This window comes from Punica granatum, chromosome 6 (assembly GCF_007655135.1).
Source record: "Punica granatum isolate Tunisia-2019 chromosome 6, ASM765513v2, whole genome shotgun sequence".
NCBI classification, from domain to species: Eukaryota; Viridiplantae; Streptophyta; class Magnoliopsida; order Myrtales; family Lythraceae; genus Punica; species Punica granatum.
In genome coordinates this window covers 1,950,775-1,972,530 of record NC_045132.1, presented here as the reverse complement: position 1 = coordinate 1,972,530, position 21,756 = coordinate 1,950,775, and the positions used below count along the sequence as shown (strand labels likewise).

General features: G+C 37.8%; 3 protein-coding genes across 4 annotated transcripts; 1 reads left to right on the top strand and 2 right to left on the bottom strand.

Moving 5' to 3' along the window:
• Positions 1-5,840: 5,840 nt before the first annotated feature.
• Positions 5,841-7,968, top strand: LOC116210208 (putative receptor-like protein kinase At1g72540). 2 transcript variants are annotated; one of them, XM_031544049.1, is made up of 4 exons: positions 5,841-6,395; positions 6,509-6,644; positions 6,757-6,881; positions 6,982-7,968. In XM_031544049.1, exons 1-4 carry the CDS (start codon positions 6,015-6,017, stop codon positions 7,717-7,719), a joined length of 1,380 nt encoding a protein of 459 aa, XP_031399909.1. In that variant the 5' UTR covers positions 5,841-6,014; the 3' UTR covers positions 7,720-7,968. The 2 variants fall into 2 exon arrangements, with proteins under 2 accessions (XP_031399909.1, XP_031399908.1); XM_031544048.1 differs by having other exon boundaries at positions 5,846-6,395; positions 6,745-6,881.
• Positions 7,969-8,765: 797 nt separating this feature from the next.
• LOC116210201 (probable nucleolar protein 5-2) lies at positions 8,766-12,109 on the bottom strand. Its single transcript, XM_031544031.1, has 9 exons — positions 11,947-12,109; positions 11,729-11,835; positions 11,578-11,619; positions 11,114-11,293; positions 10,853-11,017; positions 10,428-10,628; positions 9,818-10,315; positions 9,602-9,736; positions 8,766-9,518 (listed from the first exon to the last, which is right to left on the bottom strand). The coding sequence occupies exons 2-9, from the start codon at positions 11,804-11,806 to the stop codon at positions 9,123-9,125; spliced, it is 1,695 nt and encodes a 564-aa protein (XP_031399891.1). The 5' UTR covers positions 11,807-11,835; positions 11,947-12,109; the 3' UTR covers positions 8,766-9,122.
• Positions 12,110-16,590: 4,481 nt separating this feature from the next.
• LOC116211007 (F-box protein At5g03100-like) lies at positions 16,591-18,249 on the bottom strand. Its single transcript, XM_031545194.1, has 3 exons — positions 17,374-18,249; positions 16,952-17,119; positions 16,591-16,848 (listed from the first exon to the last, which is right to left on the bottom strand). Exons 1-3 carry the CDS (start codon positions 18,247-18,249, stop codon positions 16,591-16,593), a joined length of 1,302 nt encoding a protein of 433 aa, XP_031401054.1.
• Positions 18,250-21,756: the final 3,507 nt, after the last annotated feature.

The following is a 21,756-nucleotide window of genomic DNA, read 5'->3' as shown; positions in this document are numbered from 1 at the left end:
GACATAGCTAGACCACATCAACTTGAGAATGGTGACATCCATCTGCATTTCATATTTTTAACCCATCCGATTTCAGAGGACCAATCCACGTCTAATTTCTGAAAACCAATCCTGTTGAACAAGCTTAACCGGATGGCCCTTGTAACAACACATGTGAAAAAGAGATGCTCTATTGTCTCTGTTTCGCGATCGCAAAATTCTCACTCTATCGAACCAGCATAGATTCCTCAATAAGCCAATCTATTCTTTGTGTTCAACCTATCCCTTAGTGTCAGCCAGCAGATAAACGATGCTCTCGGTACATCTTCGACAAACCATATGGATTTACTCCATGATATCTTGGCATTTTTAGGTCTAATGTGCTCCCAAAGTACTATAAGAGGTGAACTTACCATGCTTATGGGCCACAGAACCACCTGATCCTGTTCAGAAAGCTGCAAAGCCTCACCCATATTCTTTACTACAATAGTGTTATGGACCTGTGATTCGAGTTGAATCCATGTGCGACCTCATCCTCTCGAATAACCTTCAAAAGGGGAAGATTAGGGTGGTGGCCCGATTTCACTCTCCGATACTTAAGTCATCTAGGATTCTCATGAGAGCAATAGTACGTAAATTGTAGATAATGGGCATACCTTGATATTTATATATAATCATGAAGATATTTGTTACCTTATTCAACGAGATTCTCGATATTTGCCTAGACATCACATCTCGACAAATCAAGAAAGACATCTAATTTCCTATACTAAGCCCATCAGCTAATAGGTTTCACTGGGTCTTTAACGGCTCTGCTAGGCTCACTAGAGCATCGCCCCTTAGTGGGCTTCAGAGACTCTCATGGCCCATTAAGTGTCGGGCTCAAAACTCGGTCCCTAACACTGCCCCTCTACTCGGGCACGTGCTTCGTGCGTGCATGAGGATAAGATTGCCACACGTCCCATTCTGGTTCGCGAGCCATAACCCACAACAAACACAAAGCCATCGCTCCCCTACTGTCAAATCGAGTTCATCTCGCCGTTCAATCAAAGGTCGATTCGTGTCATGAACAGAGATGCCCCCCTAGCCATTAGATCAAAGTTGGGTCAGAAATCCTCAGCCGTTTATCTAATACGATAATTTGAAAATTGATGGTCTATCACCCCTAGTAGACTGACTCGACTCGAACTGCATTAATTAGGGCTCATTGGTTTTACGAAATTAGGGTGTTCACTGAAAAAATAAATGGTGGTCTATCAAATATTTGTCCTACAAAATCGAACAAGATATATGCATATGATTCTCGATAATAAATGAGGTCAATGTACAATGGACAATAAATCTTAATAATTAGGTAGTCCAACAAGAAGGATCGATCATGCAACCTCTTTGGTTAACAGCAGGCGATGACATCTACCACTACAGTACACCCTCTTTCTCATATATGTGCATTACTCTGTCTTCTTGTTAATTTGTATTTGAACTATTCATTATGTAGGTCAATATTCTAAGTATAGACTAGAATGAAAATTCAAGTGGATATTGTTCAATCTATATTCGATCAACTTATACTATACAAAGCGAAATTTCTTCTTAGATAGATTAATTCATTATCGACAAATTACTTGTTACGTCATGCACGCAAAATCAAGGGAAACGTCAGCTCAATGTCAGCCTCCAAACACATTAATTCAGAAAATACAAAATATATATAGAAGATAGATAGATATAATCTTCATCAGAAAACTCCGTCAAACAAGTGGGCCGAAGTTTCGCAAAAAATGGGTTGACGCCGTAACTTAACTTGGTGTTCTTACTTCATCCTGGAAGAAGAATGAAGAAACAGCAATTACAAAAGCGCACAATATTTTTCTTCTCATCGCCTTATCCAAAAAATTAGAATTTTTTTTGTCAGATCTTTTGTTTTCCTTTCTATTTGTCAGATCTTATCTACTTATGATTCATTGCAAAGTTGGCCAGAAGAAGACCGCGTGTTTTTTATATTCGTATCCGATAAATGACACTGAGAATAGCTCATCAATAGCATATTGGGAGCATAAACCTGGTAATATACCCGACTCGTCCTACCCTTTAAATCTTATACTCGATAAAAAGTAAGTCAATGCACACCACCAAAGAAGGACATGTCGCAAGTCGCTTAACGGGGGATAGACCGGGGTAAGATTGAAACCTTGTACTTTTAGTGCATGTATTTGTCTGTTGATATCTTTTTATCATTAACTAGCGCATGTATTTGTCCGAAATTGTTACCCCGTTCAGCCATTTTGGATATGGAGTATATTTCTTTCTAGTTGAACTTTGTGGAAATTTGGAATTTTCACCTCTTAGGAAGGAAATTTCATCGTCAAGAAAATAGGAAAAGCTTGAAAATGACAATTAGGGGTCCCATTCTCCGCCAACATCAAAAGACTGACTTATATATTCTGTTTAGAAAGTTTTTCATTCTATGACGTCTAATATCTATATATATTATTTGAACTAATTTTGGACAATAATTATCAAAGATGGAAAAATAATATATTATATAATGAAAAATTAGAAAAATATTATCGACATTAAGTCCAGTTGAACATCCTCAATTAAGGAATTAAGGATAGTGGAGGTGGTTTTTAAGATTTTGGGCTACAATAATATATCAGCAGACAACAATTATGACATCTTTTGAGTGATTGAAAATTATTTCAAAACCATTTCCTTGAAAAAGAAAATAAGATTCAAGCACACAAAATTTCTCCTCTTACACACACATCAGAAGGCAATTTATTTTTTTGTTATAGAATTCATAATTAAAGAAAAAAAATTGTTTGTGAATCTCATCACTTCACACAATTCGCAAATCGCTAGACTACTAGCAGTGCTTCTGAGCTACGATTCAACAAATCATCATAAAAAAGAAACACGTTATTGGAAATACGGTATGTATCTGTGGATAATAATTTTCGAACTCGATTAATTCTCTACACAGTGAAAAATGGGTGGTTGGAATAAGCTACTCATGAGAAAATCTTAAGAAGAAATTGAAGAAAAGTGGATAGAGATTGACGTTTTCCCACTAGAAAAGCCAATTTTTTCTAGGATGAACCAAAACTCTTTGGATTTTTGTTTCTCTAAAAGCCAAGAAGACTCAAAACTCATGAAACGAACTTACCATGGAAGTCTCCACCTGGCATACAATGGAAAGGAACAGAGATAGACGTTGACTCGATTTTCAATTAATTATTAATTGATGTATATACTAAATTTATTTTTCTGCCTCCACAAAGTACATGAGTTAAACTTTCAGATTTAACATTATGTGAGAGGTCATGAGCGTTGCTTTTATTCTCCTCATCATCAAGTTAAAAATTTTCGTAATTTAAAATTTCACTCATAATGGCATGAATTATAATTATACAATATCCAAGAACTACTCAATAGATGCGGGTGAGATTTTGAATTAGAAATATTTTTTAGGCACATGAATTAGAAAGATTTAGCAATTCTTATTTTCTTGACTATGTTTAGGAGAAATTGTTATGAAACTGATATTTTAAATAGTACGTATGGCTGATTTCATTTCATATGAAGCTAACGTGTTTAGGAGAGATTGATATGAAACTGCTCAGATAAAAACAAATAATTGTTTAATGTTTAAAATAAATCTATATAAAAAAGCAGAAAAAAAATGTTCATAATTATCTACTGCAAAGAAATCCCCTTTTTCGACGAAAAAAAACTCATCACAAAGCTATTAAAAAAATGTACTTTTTCAACAATTTTCCGGCGAATTTCAGAATTAAAGACATATTTTCGAGGGAATTTACTTTTTTACTGATGCAATATCCCTCGAAAAGCCCAAACCAAATGAAGTTACATGTGAATCCTTGTACTATGCAAAAAGAACAACGAAAAAGCCAATATTTATATATGTTTATGATATATGTGTAAGATATAGACTGGTTAAGCGATATACAACCGACAGGGCAATCGCAATAATCGAAAGAATTGACCTAAAGAGTTTTGCGAATCTCGTGCTCCCCCTGGATTTGAAATGTAGAATTGAATTGGGCAACCGAAGGAAGGAAATTTGGAAGTGTTATCATTAGGATGTTGGACTTCTTTAATTTTCCTAGTTAGTGCTGTGATCAACATGAGCTTGCAAATCACGATTTCCTCCTGCTGCCACCTTCTTTCTGAAACCCTTTTCCCATTCAAATATACATCACGATCTCCCTTTCTTATTATCTAATTCTTTCCGTCCGACGTCACTCCTCAGATATTGTACTTTGGGAATACGAACGAGTACTCTTGCCGATTCTTTTGAATAGGCTTTATATCTTGCAAGTTGTTGTCGTCCCTGCTATTAAATTATTTTTCACATTCAATTTTGTTTCCACGTGGAATTTATGAAGATGATAATATAAACTGAGTCCACGGGACCCAGGAATAGGAAACTTTAAAAGATTTTGGAAAATTAGCATACATGACCTAAATGTACTGTGTGGACTGACTTCCTTAGGTTCTCCAAAAGACCGGCACATCGAAATTGCCCAAGGAGGTTCACTTCTAGATAAACTAATTTCTATGCCTTACGTGGGGTTTGAAAGAGCAAAAAATGTAGCAGGCCCAGGCCAGATTGATTTTATTTATTTATTTATTGTTGATTTATATGTGAGGAAAGGACTAAATACATATGATGATTGATAGGCAATTCTTTTACATAAAAAAGATTCTCTTTATATATAATTAAAATTGCGACATTTTAATCTAAAGGATAACCATGTTTGTGCATAGAATTGTTTTACCGAATCACAAAGATATTCTGCCAGGGTCTGTCGACGTCCAAGCATTGAAAAGTTTTAAACAATAGAATAAGGACTTCTCGTGATAGGAAGAAAAAAACACAAATTCATCTATTATCATTCGGCAAGTTATTTATACTATTATAAAAGGGTGAAGAAAGTTAGTTTGTCTAGTTTTCGACTTCCCAAAATGCACTTTAAAAAATAAAATGATAAATTGTGAGCCTTTCGATAACAAGGTAGTAAGGCTAAACAGATAATTTCATATGCTTGTATTTAAATAATAATTTTTTACTAACAATTTTGAAATGAATTAAACTCTATGTATTTAATTAAAAGCCAAAACAGAAGGTCTCACAATTGAGACAACTTCAGTTGAGCTTTCAAGAGATAAAAACAAAGGGAAACACCAAAATGAGTTAGTTCAAACAGTTCGACGCGTATTTTTCTTAAGTAAGTTCTCAAGTTCGAATTTTGTGTTTTAAAAAAATTCACACTATGAGAGGTTTATTTCTTAATAGACAAATCCGGCTAGACTGGATGAGTCGAGAATCCATTGGGTTTCCAAATATAATACTGCACATCAAAAGAAAAGAGGAAAACAAAACTCAAGGAAAATTCCTTGATAACGATTTGAAAAGGGCAAATGAATTTTCCATTATAAGAGATTGATGAGCCTAATTAGTAAGGAATATAGAAAATGGAGAAACAAAAGGACGTGGGAGTCTTATTTATTATATACATCTTTTAATTGCACGATTTGAGAGTCGTTGTACTATACCGAACCCTTTTCTCGATAGTATGTCTCTTTCGTATATTTGGAAAAATAACCTTTTGAGAAAAGGAATGTAGTGCAATGACGATATACGCTCTCACATTAAAATCAAGAGATTTCAGATTCGATTATCGTCATTGGGACTACTTATGTTATTTTATTTAGTTCTATTTTCTTATATGTATGAGTTCTATAGGCCTCTTTATAACCTGGAAAGGAAAAAAAGAAAAAAAAAGACTTTTTTTATTAACAATGAAAATATTATGATTGGTTATATTGCGTCAACCAAGTACTAGTTCACATTTGTTGGATAAAGAACTTGGTTATAAGTACACTATTGAATACAAGATTAATAAAAATCTATGCTTTTGTCATAGAAAAATATGACTTATAAACCAAATAAAGAATCCTATATAAACCTCAGTGAGGATTGAAAGTTTATCCTCGATAGAATTGTTATGGCTCTCAAAAAGATCACATGGAAATCCCTCCTCCCTATCTGTTTAAAGTCCCAGAAGAATCCCAAGGACCCCGACAAATCCAATGTATCGAAACAAAACTCTCTGCTGAGGCTGTCGCTATCCGACCTCAGTAATCGGAGCTCGCCGCTTTCGATGAGTGACCTGTCGATTTCCTTGGTGAACCTCCACATTTTCACACTCACGGAGTTGAAAGAGATCACTCACGGCTTCTCGAAGAGCTATTATCTCGGAGAAGGGGGGTTTGGAACCGTGTACAAGGGGTTCGTCAAAGAGAAGCTGAGGCCGGCTCTGAAGGCTCAGGTCGTGGCCGTCAAGATGCTCGACTTGGATGGTACACAAGGTCATCGGGAATGGCTGGTACATAAGAGCAGTATAACTAAGTATTTGATTCTCACCAAGTTCGATTTTTTTTTATTTTTTTTTTTGCGAGTGGAAAAGTGAAACGCATGGTGTTTCTGATCTGCATGTAGGCCGAAGTGATCTTTCTCGGACAGCTGAGGCACCGGCATTTGGTCAATCTGATCGGATATTGTTGCGAGGACGAACATAGGCTTCTCGTGTACGAGTACATGGAAAATGGCAACTTAGACGAACAACTATTCAAAAGTGAGTTTAAATTATGAAGATAGATACAAATATTCATATATATATATATATATATATATATATATTCTATTTATTAATATATTTTTTGTGAATTTAATAGAATATTCTTCAGTCTTGCCTTGGCTTACAAGAATGAAAATCGCAATCGGAGCGGCAAGAGGCCTCGCTTTCCTCCATGAAGAAGAGAAGCCGGTGATCTATAGAGATTTCAAAGCCTCAAATGTCTTATTAGACTCGGTATAATTTCCTTTTCATTGACCTAATTTCTTCACAATTTTGGGTTTATAATACTCAATTTGATCTCACGCTGCAACTCGGCCTTACTTATCATCTTCAGGACAATAATGCCAAGCTCTCGGACTTTGGGCTGGCGACGGACGGTCCAGAAGGAGATGAAACGCACGTCACAACACGGGTCATGGGCACAAAAGGCTACGCCGCCCCGGAGTACATATCTACTGGCCACCTGACCACCATGAGCGATGTGTACAGTTTTGGAGTGGTGCTCCTTGAGCTACTGACGGGCCGGAGATCAGTTGACAAGACCCGACCAAGCAGGGAGCAGGACCTAGTGGAGTGGGCACGACCAATGCTCAAGGACGCCCACAAGTTGGAGAGGATCCTGGACCCGAGACTGGAGGGTCGATACTCGACCGAGGGGGCAAGGAGGGCAGCCTTGCTAGCTTACCATTGCTTGAGCATCAATCCCAAGTCCAGGCCCCCCATGGCAAATGTGTTGAAGACCTTGGAAGCAATTTTGGACTTTGATGATGTTCCCGTTGGACCATTTGTCTACATTGTTCCTTCGGAAGGTAATGCCAATGACTTGGAAAAATGTGGGAAAGGGAATGAACTGAAAAACAATGATTATGGTGAAGGCAATGAAGAAGGTGAGGTGAAGAAGCCGGAAAAACGAGTCAAGGGTCATCACCGTCGACGAAAAGGTCATAGGCACAGGCACAAGCTCAGGTCGTCGCGGTCCCGAGCCGTCTTCTCAGACAGTGCCCTGTACTCGACTCTCGGGTCAAGTCTCTACTCTCCATGGAAGTTCGATAAGCTGGGCGAAGAAAAATAGTTCAGAAGAGCTTAACTTAATCCAAGTCAAACGAACCATAATAATAGGGATTGTTTTACTTTTATCTTATTTTTATTGTGCTCTTTCTATTATATATATATATATATATATATTTTTTTTTTTTTTTTGTTTAGTGTAATCGATAGTTGTGGAATTTGGCTTTGTAGCTATGACTTCTTGTTAGTTGTTATTCCACTAGTGAAAGGAAGGAAAAGGAAACAGTTATAGGGTGCATGAGCTTTGGATAGTCGAAGTCGGTTCAAGTCTTCATAGACGCCGAGTTTCTTAAGACTTATAAATCGTACATGATCCGAAGAAATTATTAATTCATAAGACTTAGAATAAGATGGCTCTCCATTTTCAGTCGGCCGATCGCTCATTCTTGAATTTCTGTCGGAATGGCAGTTTAACTAACATGTTGAAACTAATCCAAGATGACAATGATGATCGTCTATCTTCCGAGAATTTGGTCCAAAGTCAAGAATACAGGCCAATATTCAGTAACGGAATCTATTGCTTCAAATTGCAAGCAATCCGCAGTCAAATGATTCATAATTTTATTTTTTCCCCTAGAAAATTCAGAACAATGAGGGGATTGATTCCATCAGCTAAGACCGTCACTTGATGTTCAAGAACTACCAAATCCCGCTCCTCCACCCACCCCCAAGCTGAAATTTGTTAACCCGGTTTCAACTCCACAATTGAATTTGATGCAAACTTGCCTAACTCGAGCAGAACCGAGTGTGACGTGTATGAATTCCGGGCTTTAATTTATATACAGACTTCACTGTTCTTTAGTTTCAGTTTTTCTCTCAGCATATGGCTCTAAATGCGACACAGGCCCGAACTGATTTCATAAGTGTAGTCAAGGTCACAAAAGGAACTGAACCTCTTGAAGCCTAAAGCTGAATATGCACCAAATGAACTGCGGTTTAAAACCGAAACATCCAAACTCAGAGAACAAGAGAAGCGAGCAAATCCAAAAATTATGCAGAGTATCATGCTCACCCAAATAGAATATAAGAGGACTGCTAACATGCATATAATCAGATTTCAAACGAGCCGATTAACTGCATGACATGTTCATCCCTTCGAAGGTCACAAATAAAAAGACCGGAAAGCAGCATTCACAAAAGGAACAGGAATAGAATAAACCAAGCAAATACAATTTAGAGAAGCTTCCATTATATAATCCCTAATATTGTCCTCTTCAAAGGATTTGCAACCATTTTCATCAGAAATACAAAATCTAAAAGGGAAAGAAAATCGCTGCAAATAAGAACCCAGGATAAGATCCTCAAAGCGAACCAAACGGGATGAGATCTTACAGTGAATTGCCCAAAGTCGAGCCTTAAGATTCGATGGGAACAAAATTTTGTTAGGTGCCAGGTTGGAAGAAGTTCTCAGTCCTCATTCTTCTTCTTTTTCTTCTTTTCTTTCTTCTTGCTGGGTTGCTCGCTTTCTTCTTCATCTTCCTCCACATGCTTTCTCTTCTTCTTCTTCTTCTTCTTCTTTTCCTCCCCTGCTTCAGCTTTCTTGCCATCCTCTAACCCATTCTCCTCTTTCTTCTTCTTCTTTTTCTTTTCTTTCTTGCCCGACTCTTCACCTTCAGGTTCTGCAGAGCCATTCCCATCAACAGCCATATCACTAGCTTCCTCAGACTTCTTCTTCTTATCCTTCTTTTTCTCCTTCTTCTCTTTCTCTGCTGCTTCAGAACTCTTCTTGGTGACAGTTTCTTCCTCTTTAGCAGTATCACTTAAAGCTTGCCCAAGAGTCGAGTCCGCTGCCGGGTTGTATGTCTACACACACAATTTAAATGTTTAAACAACAAAAGAAAAATACTCGGAAATAAACAAAACGATGCAATCAACAGTTGTAAAACCTTTGCAGGAGTTACTAGTGCCCCAGCTCCCCTCTTTCTGTCCTTGTCATAGACTTCTATCTTCGGTTTCCCCTTTGCAGAACCAGCAGAGCGACCCAGTTCCCTGCCCTCAAGGTTTCTTAATCTTGCTTCAAGCTGAAATTAGTAAAAACTGTGAGCAATGGAACATTTTCCATCAAACAGATAGATATAAACAAAAATAATCCAGCAGCCTACCTTGGCCCGATTTTCGAGACCCATTGAATTGTCTTGGTTGTCTCCAAGAGCATCGCATCTGATTGCCAGAGCAGTTTTAGCAGCAAGTGATCGAGAGATCTTCCCCTTCATTTTTGGGGCCGCCTGCCCAATCAAAGATGCATGGTAAATAAGCCCATATTTAGGGGTAGCATGCTTTGTCTTCAAAGCTCTGAAAAGGGCCTTTTCTGCTCCGAGGATCTGAATGGTGCTTCCAGGCTGCTTTGCAAGATTCAACAAGCTGCCACCATGAGCAATGAGGCGGGCACCCACAAGCTCTCCAACTAGGGCAGTCAAGTTAGGTGCAATGGCGTTCATTCTGCTCTTCAGGTAATCATAGAGTTGGGCTCTGTACTCGGCAAGAGACAGGACCTGGTCACACAGCTCCCTGATGTTCATTAAGTCAAGCTCATTAACTTCAGTTCCCATGGAGATCATAGCTGCCTCCTTCAACTCAGCCTCAACCTCTTCTGGTAGTATCTATTGATATCAAAACACGACAAGAAAATGGACCAAAAAGAAATTAACAGCTGCTTATTAAACTCTTCAAATATAACAGAAAAGATGCAGAATAGACAGAGCAGTAGCAGACCTCAGAGAGGTCGAGCTTTGCAGCATTAGCACGATCACCCATCAACTTGACTGTCTTGGCATAAAGAATGTTATCCTGCACAATCTTGGCAAGCTCTGGGAAATGCCACCCATACCATTCCCGGACCCTCATGGCATATGTATTAAGCTCTTTATCAAGATCATCAAGCAAACCTATGGCTTGGATGATCATTGTATCCACCTAAAATAGACACAAATTATATTACTACAACTACTTGGAGATCGGAAAACTCATTTAAGCATCATAGTTTGATAAGATGTCCTCGTTGCTTTCGACCTATTGCTTAGAATCTGAGTCTATTACTAAACCCAAAGAATCTATTCATAAGTTATCCATTTTCAAAAATCATTGGATCCATTTCTAATTCAAAATATACAAGGTACTGAGAATAGAGATAGCTATACCTTATCAGCACTGAACTTCAACTTGTATCTAGAAAGGCTATGAGATAAACCAAGGCTCATGGGAGCCAAGTCCTGGACAGCAAGACCTGTAATGAGCTCAGTCAACTGACTTCGCAGACCACGCATCAACTCCATAACAGCATTGTTGTGGACACATTCGATTTGCTGCATTGAAATAGTAATCCCTCAAGCATAAGACCTCTATTGAATAACAAAAAAGATGATAAATTTTCCAAAACATAGATTTCTAGTATCACATACCAGTTTCTCTTTAATTGCATTTCCAAGCTTTGAATCGGCCACACCCAATGTCTCTCCATCACAGTGATCACGTAAGAACTTGCGCAGACCTTTGTAAGGTTTGCTTTCAATCAAACATGTTGCGGCCGACAGGGCTTCCGATGTATTCTCAAACTTCTTGAAATCTTTTAGCTTCACCACCTACATTTTTGTTTGGGATCAATCGTCATCAGTCTATGTAAAAGATTAATGACCTCAGATATGCAATTGGATAACTCTGTCGAACTTTAAGAGGCCCTAGAAATAGTTTTGCCCAAAATGTTATCTAACATTAACAAAACAAGTTTCGCAAATTTCCCTATGTCGTTATACCAAGCCACCATCATATCGATCACCACTACATGTGTTCAACCGCTATAAGCTTAGAAACACTCAAAAATGATTTCAGGAAAGAACTCCATACGGGCCAAAGTGAGCACACACACCTGTCTAGCAGACTCTGCTGAGGAGAACTCCTTCGACAGGTCCTGCGGACAATTAGCAGCAACAAAAACTTATTGCATAATCAACAGAGCAGAACGATCAACATGAAAGCACCCAAATAGTCAGCATGCGCATGTTAACGTAATAGAGTACCTCGACTTTGGAGAGCTTCCCTTCATCCAAAACTTTAAACAGGGCAAACCCTGCTGGAGTCTCGAACAACACGAGCATTGTGCCAAATCCTTCAGACCGACAGTCGCCTGAAAATGAAACAAACATACAGTCAGATAACCGGCCGCCGCCGCCATATTCAACCGCTTAATTGGGCAAAGAATGCGAAGTGATTGGACACTCCGACGACAAGTAGGCACCTTTTTCCGGCAATAACTCAAGAGGCAGGAGGCGGAGGAGTTATGGGGCTCACGATGGAGCTCGCGAGCAGCAGCAGCAGGAAGGGAGAGGAGCTGCGGAGAAGAGAGGTCGGGAGAGGGGAAGAGGGAGGGAGAAGAAGAAAGCTAGGGTTTAGAAAGCCACTAGGGTTTTACTTTTTATAAACAAAAAAAAAAAGTTTTTCATTTATTTGTCGTATATATATTTTTCATATTATTAATTAAGAATGCTTTCAATTGGTTAGTGGGCCGACACATGGATTCATGCGCCAAAGCAATGGGCTGGGCCTTCAGAATATTACCAGAAACGAAGAAAACCTATGTGTCATCAGTTAATTTACTTATATTTTCCCCAATATAACAGATAATTAACTAAACAATAATTACAGGTCCGTCATGTTAATGTAGGCGCCTTTAAAAAAAAAAATTTCTTTCCTTGCGTTGAGATAATATATTAAAACAAAAAAAAAGACAATTTATCAACAAGCGTGTGCAGTGGGACTACTGCAATATTCGTGATAATCAAAAGGTTTCAATTCAATATTTGTGAGACTACATATGTTCTTTTTAGCTATTATGATTTATATTTTATCGCATTAATAGTACATGGGCCTAATTTGTAACGAAAAATAATATAAAATTTTGTATTTACATTCTTCTATAACTCAAAATATATATCTACTAAATATAGAAAAACATAATAAAATTGATTTGTCATATATAGTTTAATGAATAAATATATTTAGTTTTACAGTATTTATCAAGTAAAATTACATCCAAGATTTATTATTTTTTTATTTCTATAAATTATATGAATTACCAATCATTGTTTATTTCCATGTCTCATGCTCCAAAATTATTTATTCAGTCAATAATTGCATAAAACTCAAAGAAATTTATATATAATGATTCAATAAAGCCTTTGAAAATCAAAGAAATTTTCCTTCTTGATCAAATGCTCCATCGCTACCCGCAAGAATGTGCAGGTCCTCATACCTAATAAGAAATAATAACGTAAGAAAAATGATGTAACGTAGAGTGAATTTAAAAATAATCACGAGCATGTGGCGCAATGACAAATTGAACTTCCAGGGATAAATAATAGATGCTCTTACATGTGCAAATTATGCCACATACCACTATGAACATTAGAAGGATGTTATACGCCGAACTGATTGAAAGCATAACCATAAAAGGAGTTACGGATACAATTATACGCCGAATTTTCAGGGTGAAACTACCGCTAACAAAAAAAGGAGTTGCAGAAACAATTCCGAAACAGAACTTCCTAATATCTTAGGCAAATTTAACTTTTAGAATGAATATTCGACTGAGCGATCGTCGTCTTTACATTTACCAGTGGGAGGGGGCATTTCTTGATCGCAGGTGCAAACGATAAGTGTTTTGTTGTGGTCAATTTACATGCAGGCTCTTACATCTAGAAAAACCAGGAGTATTGTATAGTATGGTACCCTTTCTGGATCTGTGTAGTAGTATCGACCAGCACATGTTGAAAGCACAAACCGCCCATATACACAAACGATTCTTGAGGGTCTCGAGATAAAAAGGAAGATATCAACAAGATAAATGACGGCTTCCGAATTGGCCTCCTACTATTTTATTTTTCCTCGTTTTCTTTTCCAAGCCGAGAGATGCATTCTTCCTTTGTTTTGCCTTCTTTTTTTTTTATGATATGTATATTGACGGTGGATAAGATATGTAATAACATGAGAACTACATAAAAAGATGAGAATAAAAGATAAAATCTCAGAAAATAAATTCATTTTTTAGTACACTAACTAATATTTTCAAGTTCAATAAAAAAGAATAATCTTCATTTTTCTCTCGATATGATTACATTTCACTCTATAATACTTATCCCACACAGTCCCATTCCATTCATGTTCACCGGGCATGCAGGACGCTAGCGAATGCGCGGAATGATGAGTAAATTCACCAAACAAGTTTTGTATGGTGATTTTGTTCTATCCTACCTAACACATTATGTAAATCGCTCAATTAAAATTTTAAATCATTATTAATCATGTACATTAGAATGTAAAAATTCTTGGTCTTGGGTAATAAACAAACCCTAACACTATATTTGGATAACTTTGTGTAACAGGCTCCGGAGGGTTTCAGAGGGTGAGGGGTTTAGAGGGTTAAGGAGATTTTAGGAGGGGAATAATTTGGAGGTTTTTGAAGGGGGTTCAAAACACCTTGTTTCGCTAGACCTCATAAAAGTTTTGGAAGGCTTTAATTAATTTTATTATTTTTATAATCAAGTAAAATATTGCTAACCCTCCTAAACCTCCAGAATCGGAGGTTTTGAAAATAAGCTCTAGGAGGGTTTTGAAACACCTGTAAAACCCTCCAAAACCCTCTCAAATTAAAATAAAATAAAATAAAATAAAACAAAAGACCAAAGAAGGTGTTTTAAACACCTCCAAAAAACCTCCCCTTCCAAATACCTCCTTACTCCTCCAAAAACCTCAATCCAAACATAGTGTTGTGTCTTAGGGATAAAAATTAAACCCCTGTAGGTCCTGAGGGACTCGGGTTATTTTTCTAGATTCTGGGGGATTAAAACATGAGTCATGTAATGTGAATTTGAATATAGTTGATAAAAATTGTAAAATGACAAGAAATTGTAAATAAAAATGAATAGACTTATGAAAATGTATAGATTTTTCTATGAAGGGGCTATAGGCCCACTCATACCTTTTTAGGCTTTAGGCCCGCTTTATAGGCCCACTTGGCTCGTTTGTCAATATTCGGCATGCCATATATGGAATTTGGCCCCAAAGTATGGCCCCCAAAAGAACGTAGGCCCAAATGTGTGGCATGTGATATGCGTATGTGTATGTAGATTAGTATAAGCATGTGTGTGACGTGTGAAAAGTCATGTGATCTTTAGTTTTTTCTCGTACACATACGTAAATATACGGGCATGTGGCCATTAACACAGAGAAAAAAAAATCATACTTGAAATAAAAAGTGTTAGAAACAATTAGGAGCTTAGGAAGGTACTGAAATGGCATATTATTAGCTTGAAAGCTTTTAAATTTGTAATAGAACCCCCGGGATCTGGTTCTCTGGTTAGAAGATCAAGTCAATTCAAAAAACTTTAGGAGGTTAATATCTGCCCCTTTAGGTGATCTATGTGGCTCACCGACCAATAAGCGGTGCAGTGGCGACTCTAAACTCTACAGCGGGTACCAATTTTCATGGAATAATAAGAACCCCTGTCAGGGCAGAAACCTAAAAACCATGCCGACAGACACCATCCAAAAGACATCACGTTGGAAGGACGATTCTGTACTTTATATATGGATGGAAAGAGACGGAAATAGAGACAAAAATATTCGTATCACATATAAACACGAAGGTAGAGATGGAAATTTTCGTCTCACGTTGAAGAGACGTAAAATGACGTCTACTTTCCGTCTTAAAACAGAGACGGATTGAGAGATGGACGTATTCGTCTCATTGACAACATGAGATGGAGGACGAGACTGGAATATCCATCTCTTGTTTGTGATAGTCGAAGTATTCAATCTCGAGTTCCGTCCATTGAATAGAGATGGAACCGGGGATGGAAATGTTCGTCTCCCATTGTAGAGACAAATATTTTTGTCTATTTTCTAAAAAAATTCGTCACTTGTTTATGATCACATGAGACTAAGGACGAGACTGGAATATCCATCTCTTGTTTATGATAGTCAGAGTATTCAATCTCGAGTTCCGTCTATTAAATAGAGACGGAGCAAGGGACGCCAATGTTCATCTCGCATTATAGAGACAAATATTTTCGTCTATTTTCTAAAAAGAATCGTCTCTACTTTGAGACTTCATTTTCCGTCTCATGCTTTTGTCTCCATGGAGCAGTTTTCCAGTTGTGTGTTACCTTTTGATAAATATAGATTATCCATTGGTTTTACAAAATAAAATTTATTTATAAGAATTTTAAATATTTGATTTTTGCTTTTTGTTACTAAGAAAGCTTAGCAGTCTAGTAACAAGATACACGAGCCTTGACCCTGTGGAAGTGGAGGGTGTTGCGCATAGTGATGAGGTTGCATTGGCGGAGGTGGCTTGAGGTTTTATGTTGTCTGGAGAAGGATTAAAATTCAAGGGACTTGGCTCATTTCGTATTTATTTTGCTTTTTATATGTTATTGGTTAGAATGGCAAAACTGAGCTGGGAAGTGGATAGTTTATATTTCAGGCTCGAGGAGAGTAAAGGAAGTCAGAAGAATTCGTATCCGAAGCCAGATGATAAATGGGCAAGAATGGCTACTCCTTTTAACGCGAACTTTCAGGAATTGCACAGAAAGGTCACCAACTTCGATTTTGTTATCCTGTCTAACATGCCCGTCACTTTCCCCCTCAATTTTTGCTGATGTGCACTGACAGTCCAGAGGTAGTTCTTACAGTGGAGCGATAAAGTAATCGCATAATATTAGAATTTTTTTTAAAAAATAAAAACATAAGAAGAAAAATAATAGGAAAAAACAAGGAATTGAAGGAAGTGAGGTTGGTGCCGGTCAGGGCATCGTCGGCGCCACTACCGCTCCCATGGGATTGCTGGCAACCTCAGAGGTTGACTCGCACAGTGAATTATTATTTACTCAACAGGTCGAGAGTATTCACATGGTAGATCTCGTAACCGTTGTATAGATGATATTCTGTCTATCCATTTGGCGACCACTTGGTCCCAATGTATCCGTATCTTTGAACCGAAATTCGCAGCCATATTGAATACGGCATCCCATCTATCGTAGTCTGGATTTAGACCAATTATATGAACACTCTTGAGGCATTTTTCTAAATGACTGAAGATGCTTTTTTGGGTACTCCAAAATGGATCTTCTGTGTCGTACCCCTGCGAATATAAGAATACCAACAAAGCTGATCAGAATAAGTCGCCCTTCCTATGAAGATAAATAAAAAAAAAAAAAAAAGAAATGAAATGTATGCATACATACATATGTGTAGCCGGATATCCTTATGATCAACTTCTCCAAATGTCTGGTGCATTCTAACAGTTCTGCCAATGTCGGGGAGCTGCGACGTTCAAAGTCCGTCTCCACTATTAGAACATTCCATTTGAGTACAGGAAACTCGGTTCTTTCCTCCTTCTCACTTGACAAAGCCTACAAAATATCCTCAGATTAGAGGAACTAATTGCAGAGTTCATCAACTCTTAGTCCCCTCCCCCTCCCCCTCCCCCCCCTACATAAAAAAAACCAAAATCATTGACAATCTTAAGCCATCACGGATTTCTTAAAGAAGCAATATAAGATTAAGAACAAAAGGAAAAGAATCGAATCAATAACAAAACGACATATAACGAATTGAAAGGACAGTAGATGAAAATGAAGATGGGGAAAGAGATAAGACTGATCACCTTGAGCCAGTCATCCCCAATAGTAAATTTGGTAGCGCCATGCAATTGCTTCAACATATTTGTATTAAATGGATGCTTACCTTCTGAAGTCATAGTAGTGTTCTCGGCATGACAGAAATTAATCTCAGCTTCTACCACGGATGACACATTTGTTAATCTCACATCCATCAACACGTGCCCTAAAATCCGTAGCACACGCAGTTTTGGGGTATAAATTTCCAGAGGCGGATGCATGCAATCTTTGGCACTAGTGAAACCATCGATCACCAACTCCCTCACACTCGATGATTTCACTTCGATGTCATTAATAAACTTACAGCTCCTCAGTTTCAAGAATTCAAGCTTGGGACTCCCTATAAGGATTTTCCTGATGTCATCATCGCTCAACCATGAGACGGGACAATTGATGGTCAAGGATTTAAGTAAAGGCCAACTGATGCTTCCTATCGGTCCAATTATGAGACTATACAGCTCCAATTTTACGATTGAAGAGCACGAATGGACGAGTAGAGGTAACTGACATTCACAAGCACAGACTGACAGATCTTTGACGCCACAGTCAACAGCAAACTGGAGCCAGGGCATATATGTGGCGGATTCGTCCATCTTGAAATCGTCCCGCTTGAACCAAGTAATATTACGGAGAGAGAACTTTTCTATCGTCTCCGAGGAATAGAGTGATAAGAATCTATTAATAAAAGAAGCAGAGACTTCGTTGTTATAACGAATATTCTCGAAGTTGAGGTATGGGGTAGACGCCCAAATGTGCTGCCATCGTTTGGAGAGAACGCAGGTGCGAACTAGTTCTTTAATCGGCACGAATGAGAATATGTGATAAATAAGCTCATCAGGCAATGAGCTCAAGAGATCAGCCATCTTTGGCTTTGAAACCCTAACCCTAAAAAAAGTGAGTCAACAAGCGACATGCATCGCATGGAAGCAGGAGCTAAGTTTGTGTGTGTATATATATATATATAGAGAGAGAGAGAGAGATGTGTGCAATATCCCTCTGAATACATATATATCGAATATGAAGGCACGTTTCCTAATCAAAATCTAACTCCCAACAATAAAATCTTAATTGCAATCTCTATTATTTACTATCTTTTTATAACTAAATTTGAGAAAGACCAACAGAGGCCGCAATCTTTCTACTTCCTCCAATTGCTCTCTTATCTATCTTGAATAGGATCCTTAATTAGCAACAAAATCCGGAAAAGTATTCTAGGAAAATTAGGAATATAAACTCTCTATTTCATCATTGATCTTGATCCTCCTTTCTATTTTTCATTTAAGATTTCTTTTGGCAATCATTTTTTATTTAAATCTCTTTTGGTAGAAATTCTTCGTCTAAAATTCTATTCTCGATTTCCGAGTGAGAATTTCTCTCTACCAATAAGTTGAGACAACTCCTTCGATAGGTTTACGATTAAACATGAAAGTCCAAATTAACATTATGTGGGACAACAATATTGCCGCGCTCCTGTTGCCCCCTTTTTTACTCATAAAAGGAAATCACTGTATGAGAAATAATAATTCAATATTGGACATCCTTTTTATTGCCTACTAGTGTAGGCACATGTGCATTGCACGTGCCTTGTTAGTTTTCGTTTAACTATCGAATTAAACATTTTTACAAGTGTTATTGACTAAAATTAAGTCCGAAAGGAGCTTTTTGGGGTAAATAATTTGAGGAATATTTCCATCATGAGACCCATGAGTATGTGCTTCGGAATGTCCGAGAAATTATTATTGAAATTGAAATAACAGAGAGCGTTTGATGATTATACACCTAGAAAACATTAAAGAAATTATGTCTTCAATCAGGATATATACTTAAACAATAGTCTCCATAATTATAAACGTATTTTACTCTTCTTTTTTTTCCGAGTAAATTATACACATATGTTTATCATACATAGGATCCTTTGTCCTAACGCTAGAGATCTTTAGCTGGAGAAAGATCTTTCCAGTACTCTCACTTCAGACAGATGACTAACACATCTTCCATCTAATCAAGTCACTCTATTCACTGTCTCGATATCATAACTGAATTTCCTATGGTCCTCTGTGAGATCAATCACAATCCTTTAAGCAGTCACGGCACTAACTGATTCCATGGTATTCGTCACCCAATCAAATGCCACATTGCTTTTTCTTCATCTTCTTCACCTTGCTATAAGTTCAACTGATGTTAGTGAAAAATCACAGAGTGCGAACCTCATCCGTAATACGGGAGGTTCAGTCTATTTATCAAGTAATGAATTCAATAAGTTGAATATGAGAGATGTATTATACATAATTGGATCCGAACAAGACCCTTCAACTTTTAACGGTGCATAAGTTTTGGTCAAAGTCCAATCAAAACTAAAAACAACCATATAAGCCCTTTATTAAAATGAAACAATCTTATAACAAGGTACAAGTAGTTTTTGTAGGGGTAAGCGACAAATTGGCAACATTGAAGTTTAAAAAATAGTACAAGACACCAGGTATAATATAACAAGGCAGACGCCCATTTGGAGTCACAAACAGACAATGACGGAATAGCTCACATCTACCCATGACAATCAAGAGCGAAGCGAGGTCCCTGCTTACAGCACAAGAGAAAGGAGTAAATATTGGATTAGATTTCTAATGTGCATATAGCATAATAAATGGGACAAACAACCCGAAACTGCCAGAAGAACTATTCCCATGGAGCATATATTCATTTCGTGCCGAAATATAATCTATTTTAGGAGACTCGATATAAAACCGAATCAAAGCTGATTTATGGCCACCCCCTCTAGGGAAAACTCTCACAAGAAAAGAGCAAAGTAAAAAAGGGCTATGCAGTACGAAGTTATGGGCATGGCCGTGAGCAAAACTGAACACAAAAGTTATTGGCTCAGTAAAACCCTACAAGAATTTATATATGTCAATAATTTATCAAAAAAGTTCAATTTCACCCAAAGTTGATACGAATTAGAACAGAGCCCTTCGATAAAGTATATATAACTCTCTTTTAGATACGTAGTGGACTTTAAATCCGTAGCTAAGCAACACCATGGTGTTATCATAGGTCTGTATACCACAATCTTGCGAATATAATTACCAAACCAAGGATGTCAGCTTCGAGAGAAATAGCGTCTATACTCACACAAATGATTTGTTTGTTCATAGCGCTTCTCTATTTCTCCTCCCATATATGTCGCTTCCTCATAAAATATCATGGGGCAGGGGGTGATGTTACCTTGTCGATTGGCCCAAAGCCACCCCGTCCGAGGTTGCGAGAAGGATGAAAATTTTTCATGGCAGCAACCAATACCACATATCACGAATGCTTCTTACTGCAGGCTAGTCGGACGACTAATTTATCTCACAATCACCCAACCTGATTTGAGCTACCCAGTTCATATCCTTTCGCAATTTATGCAAAGGTCGAAACAAGCATATTGGGATGTAGCTCTTCGGCTTCTTCGCTATCTAAAACAAAGCCCAGGAAAAGGTATCTTGCTGCGACGACCGTCTTCATTATCTATCACTACCTATTGTGACTCCGATTGGGCAGCTTGCCCAATGAAAAGACACTCTCTTATAGGGTATTTTATCATGCTTGGTGGGTGTTCGATATCATGGAAAACTAAGAAGCAAAGTACTGTGGCTCGATCTTCGGCAGAGGCAGAATATCGTTCCATGGCTTCAACTACCGTAGAGTTACTATGGTTACGGTCTTTACTCTCTTCTATGGGAGTGGCTCTCTCATCAGCTATGACGATGTTTGTGATAATATGGCTGCTCTACACATAGCCGTAAATCCAGTATTTCTAGAGCGAACAAAACACATAGAAATCGATTGCCATTTCATCAAGGAGCATGTACAGACCAAGTCCATCATTACACGCCATGTTCCTTCCAAGCTTCAAGTTGTTGATATGTTCACAAAAGCTCTTGGTTGAGATCATTTTCGATTTATACTTGGCAAGTTGGGCATTACTAATATTCATGCTCCAACTTGAGGGGGAGTAACGAGGATAGATAGTTTAGGAAAGATTTTTGATGAGATTCTGACAATTTGATCTTTCCAAGTACTCTTTATTCTAGATCATTCTTTTCCATCTTTTGTACTATCTTTCCTTAGGTGTTTTCTTCCTCGTACGTGAAAAGGAAGAATGTATAAATATGCGTATTGACTTGAACAGAAAAAAAGGAGGAATTACACAGATTGTGTTCTTTTGCCAGTTGTTCCTCTATCCTTTTTCGACCTACTATCAAACTTAATATGGTATCAAAGCACATATTACGAGTATGCATGCTCACGCGCGTATGCGCATGCACCCGCACCACGCCAAGCCCAGTATGCCCGAGTGTAGCCAAAAAGAGTGCCTCGTGGCTAGTCCC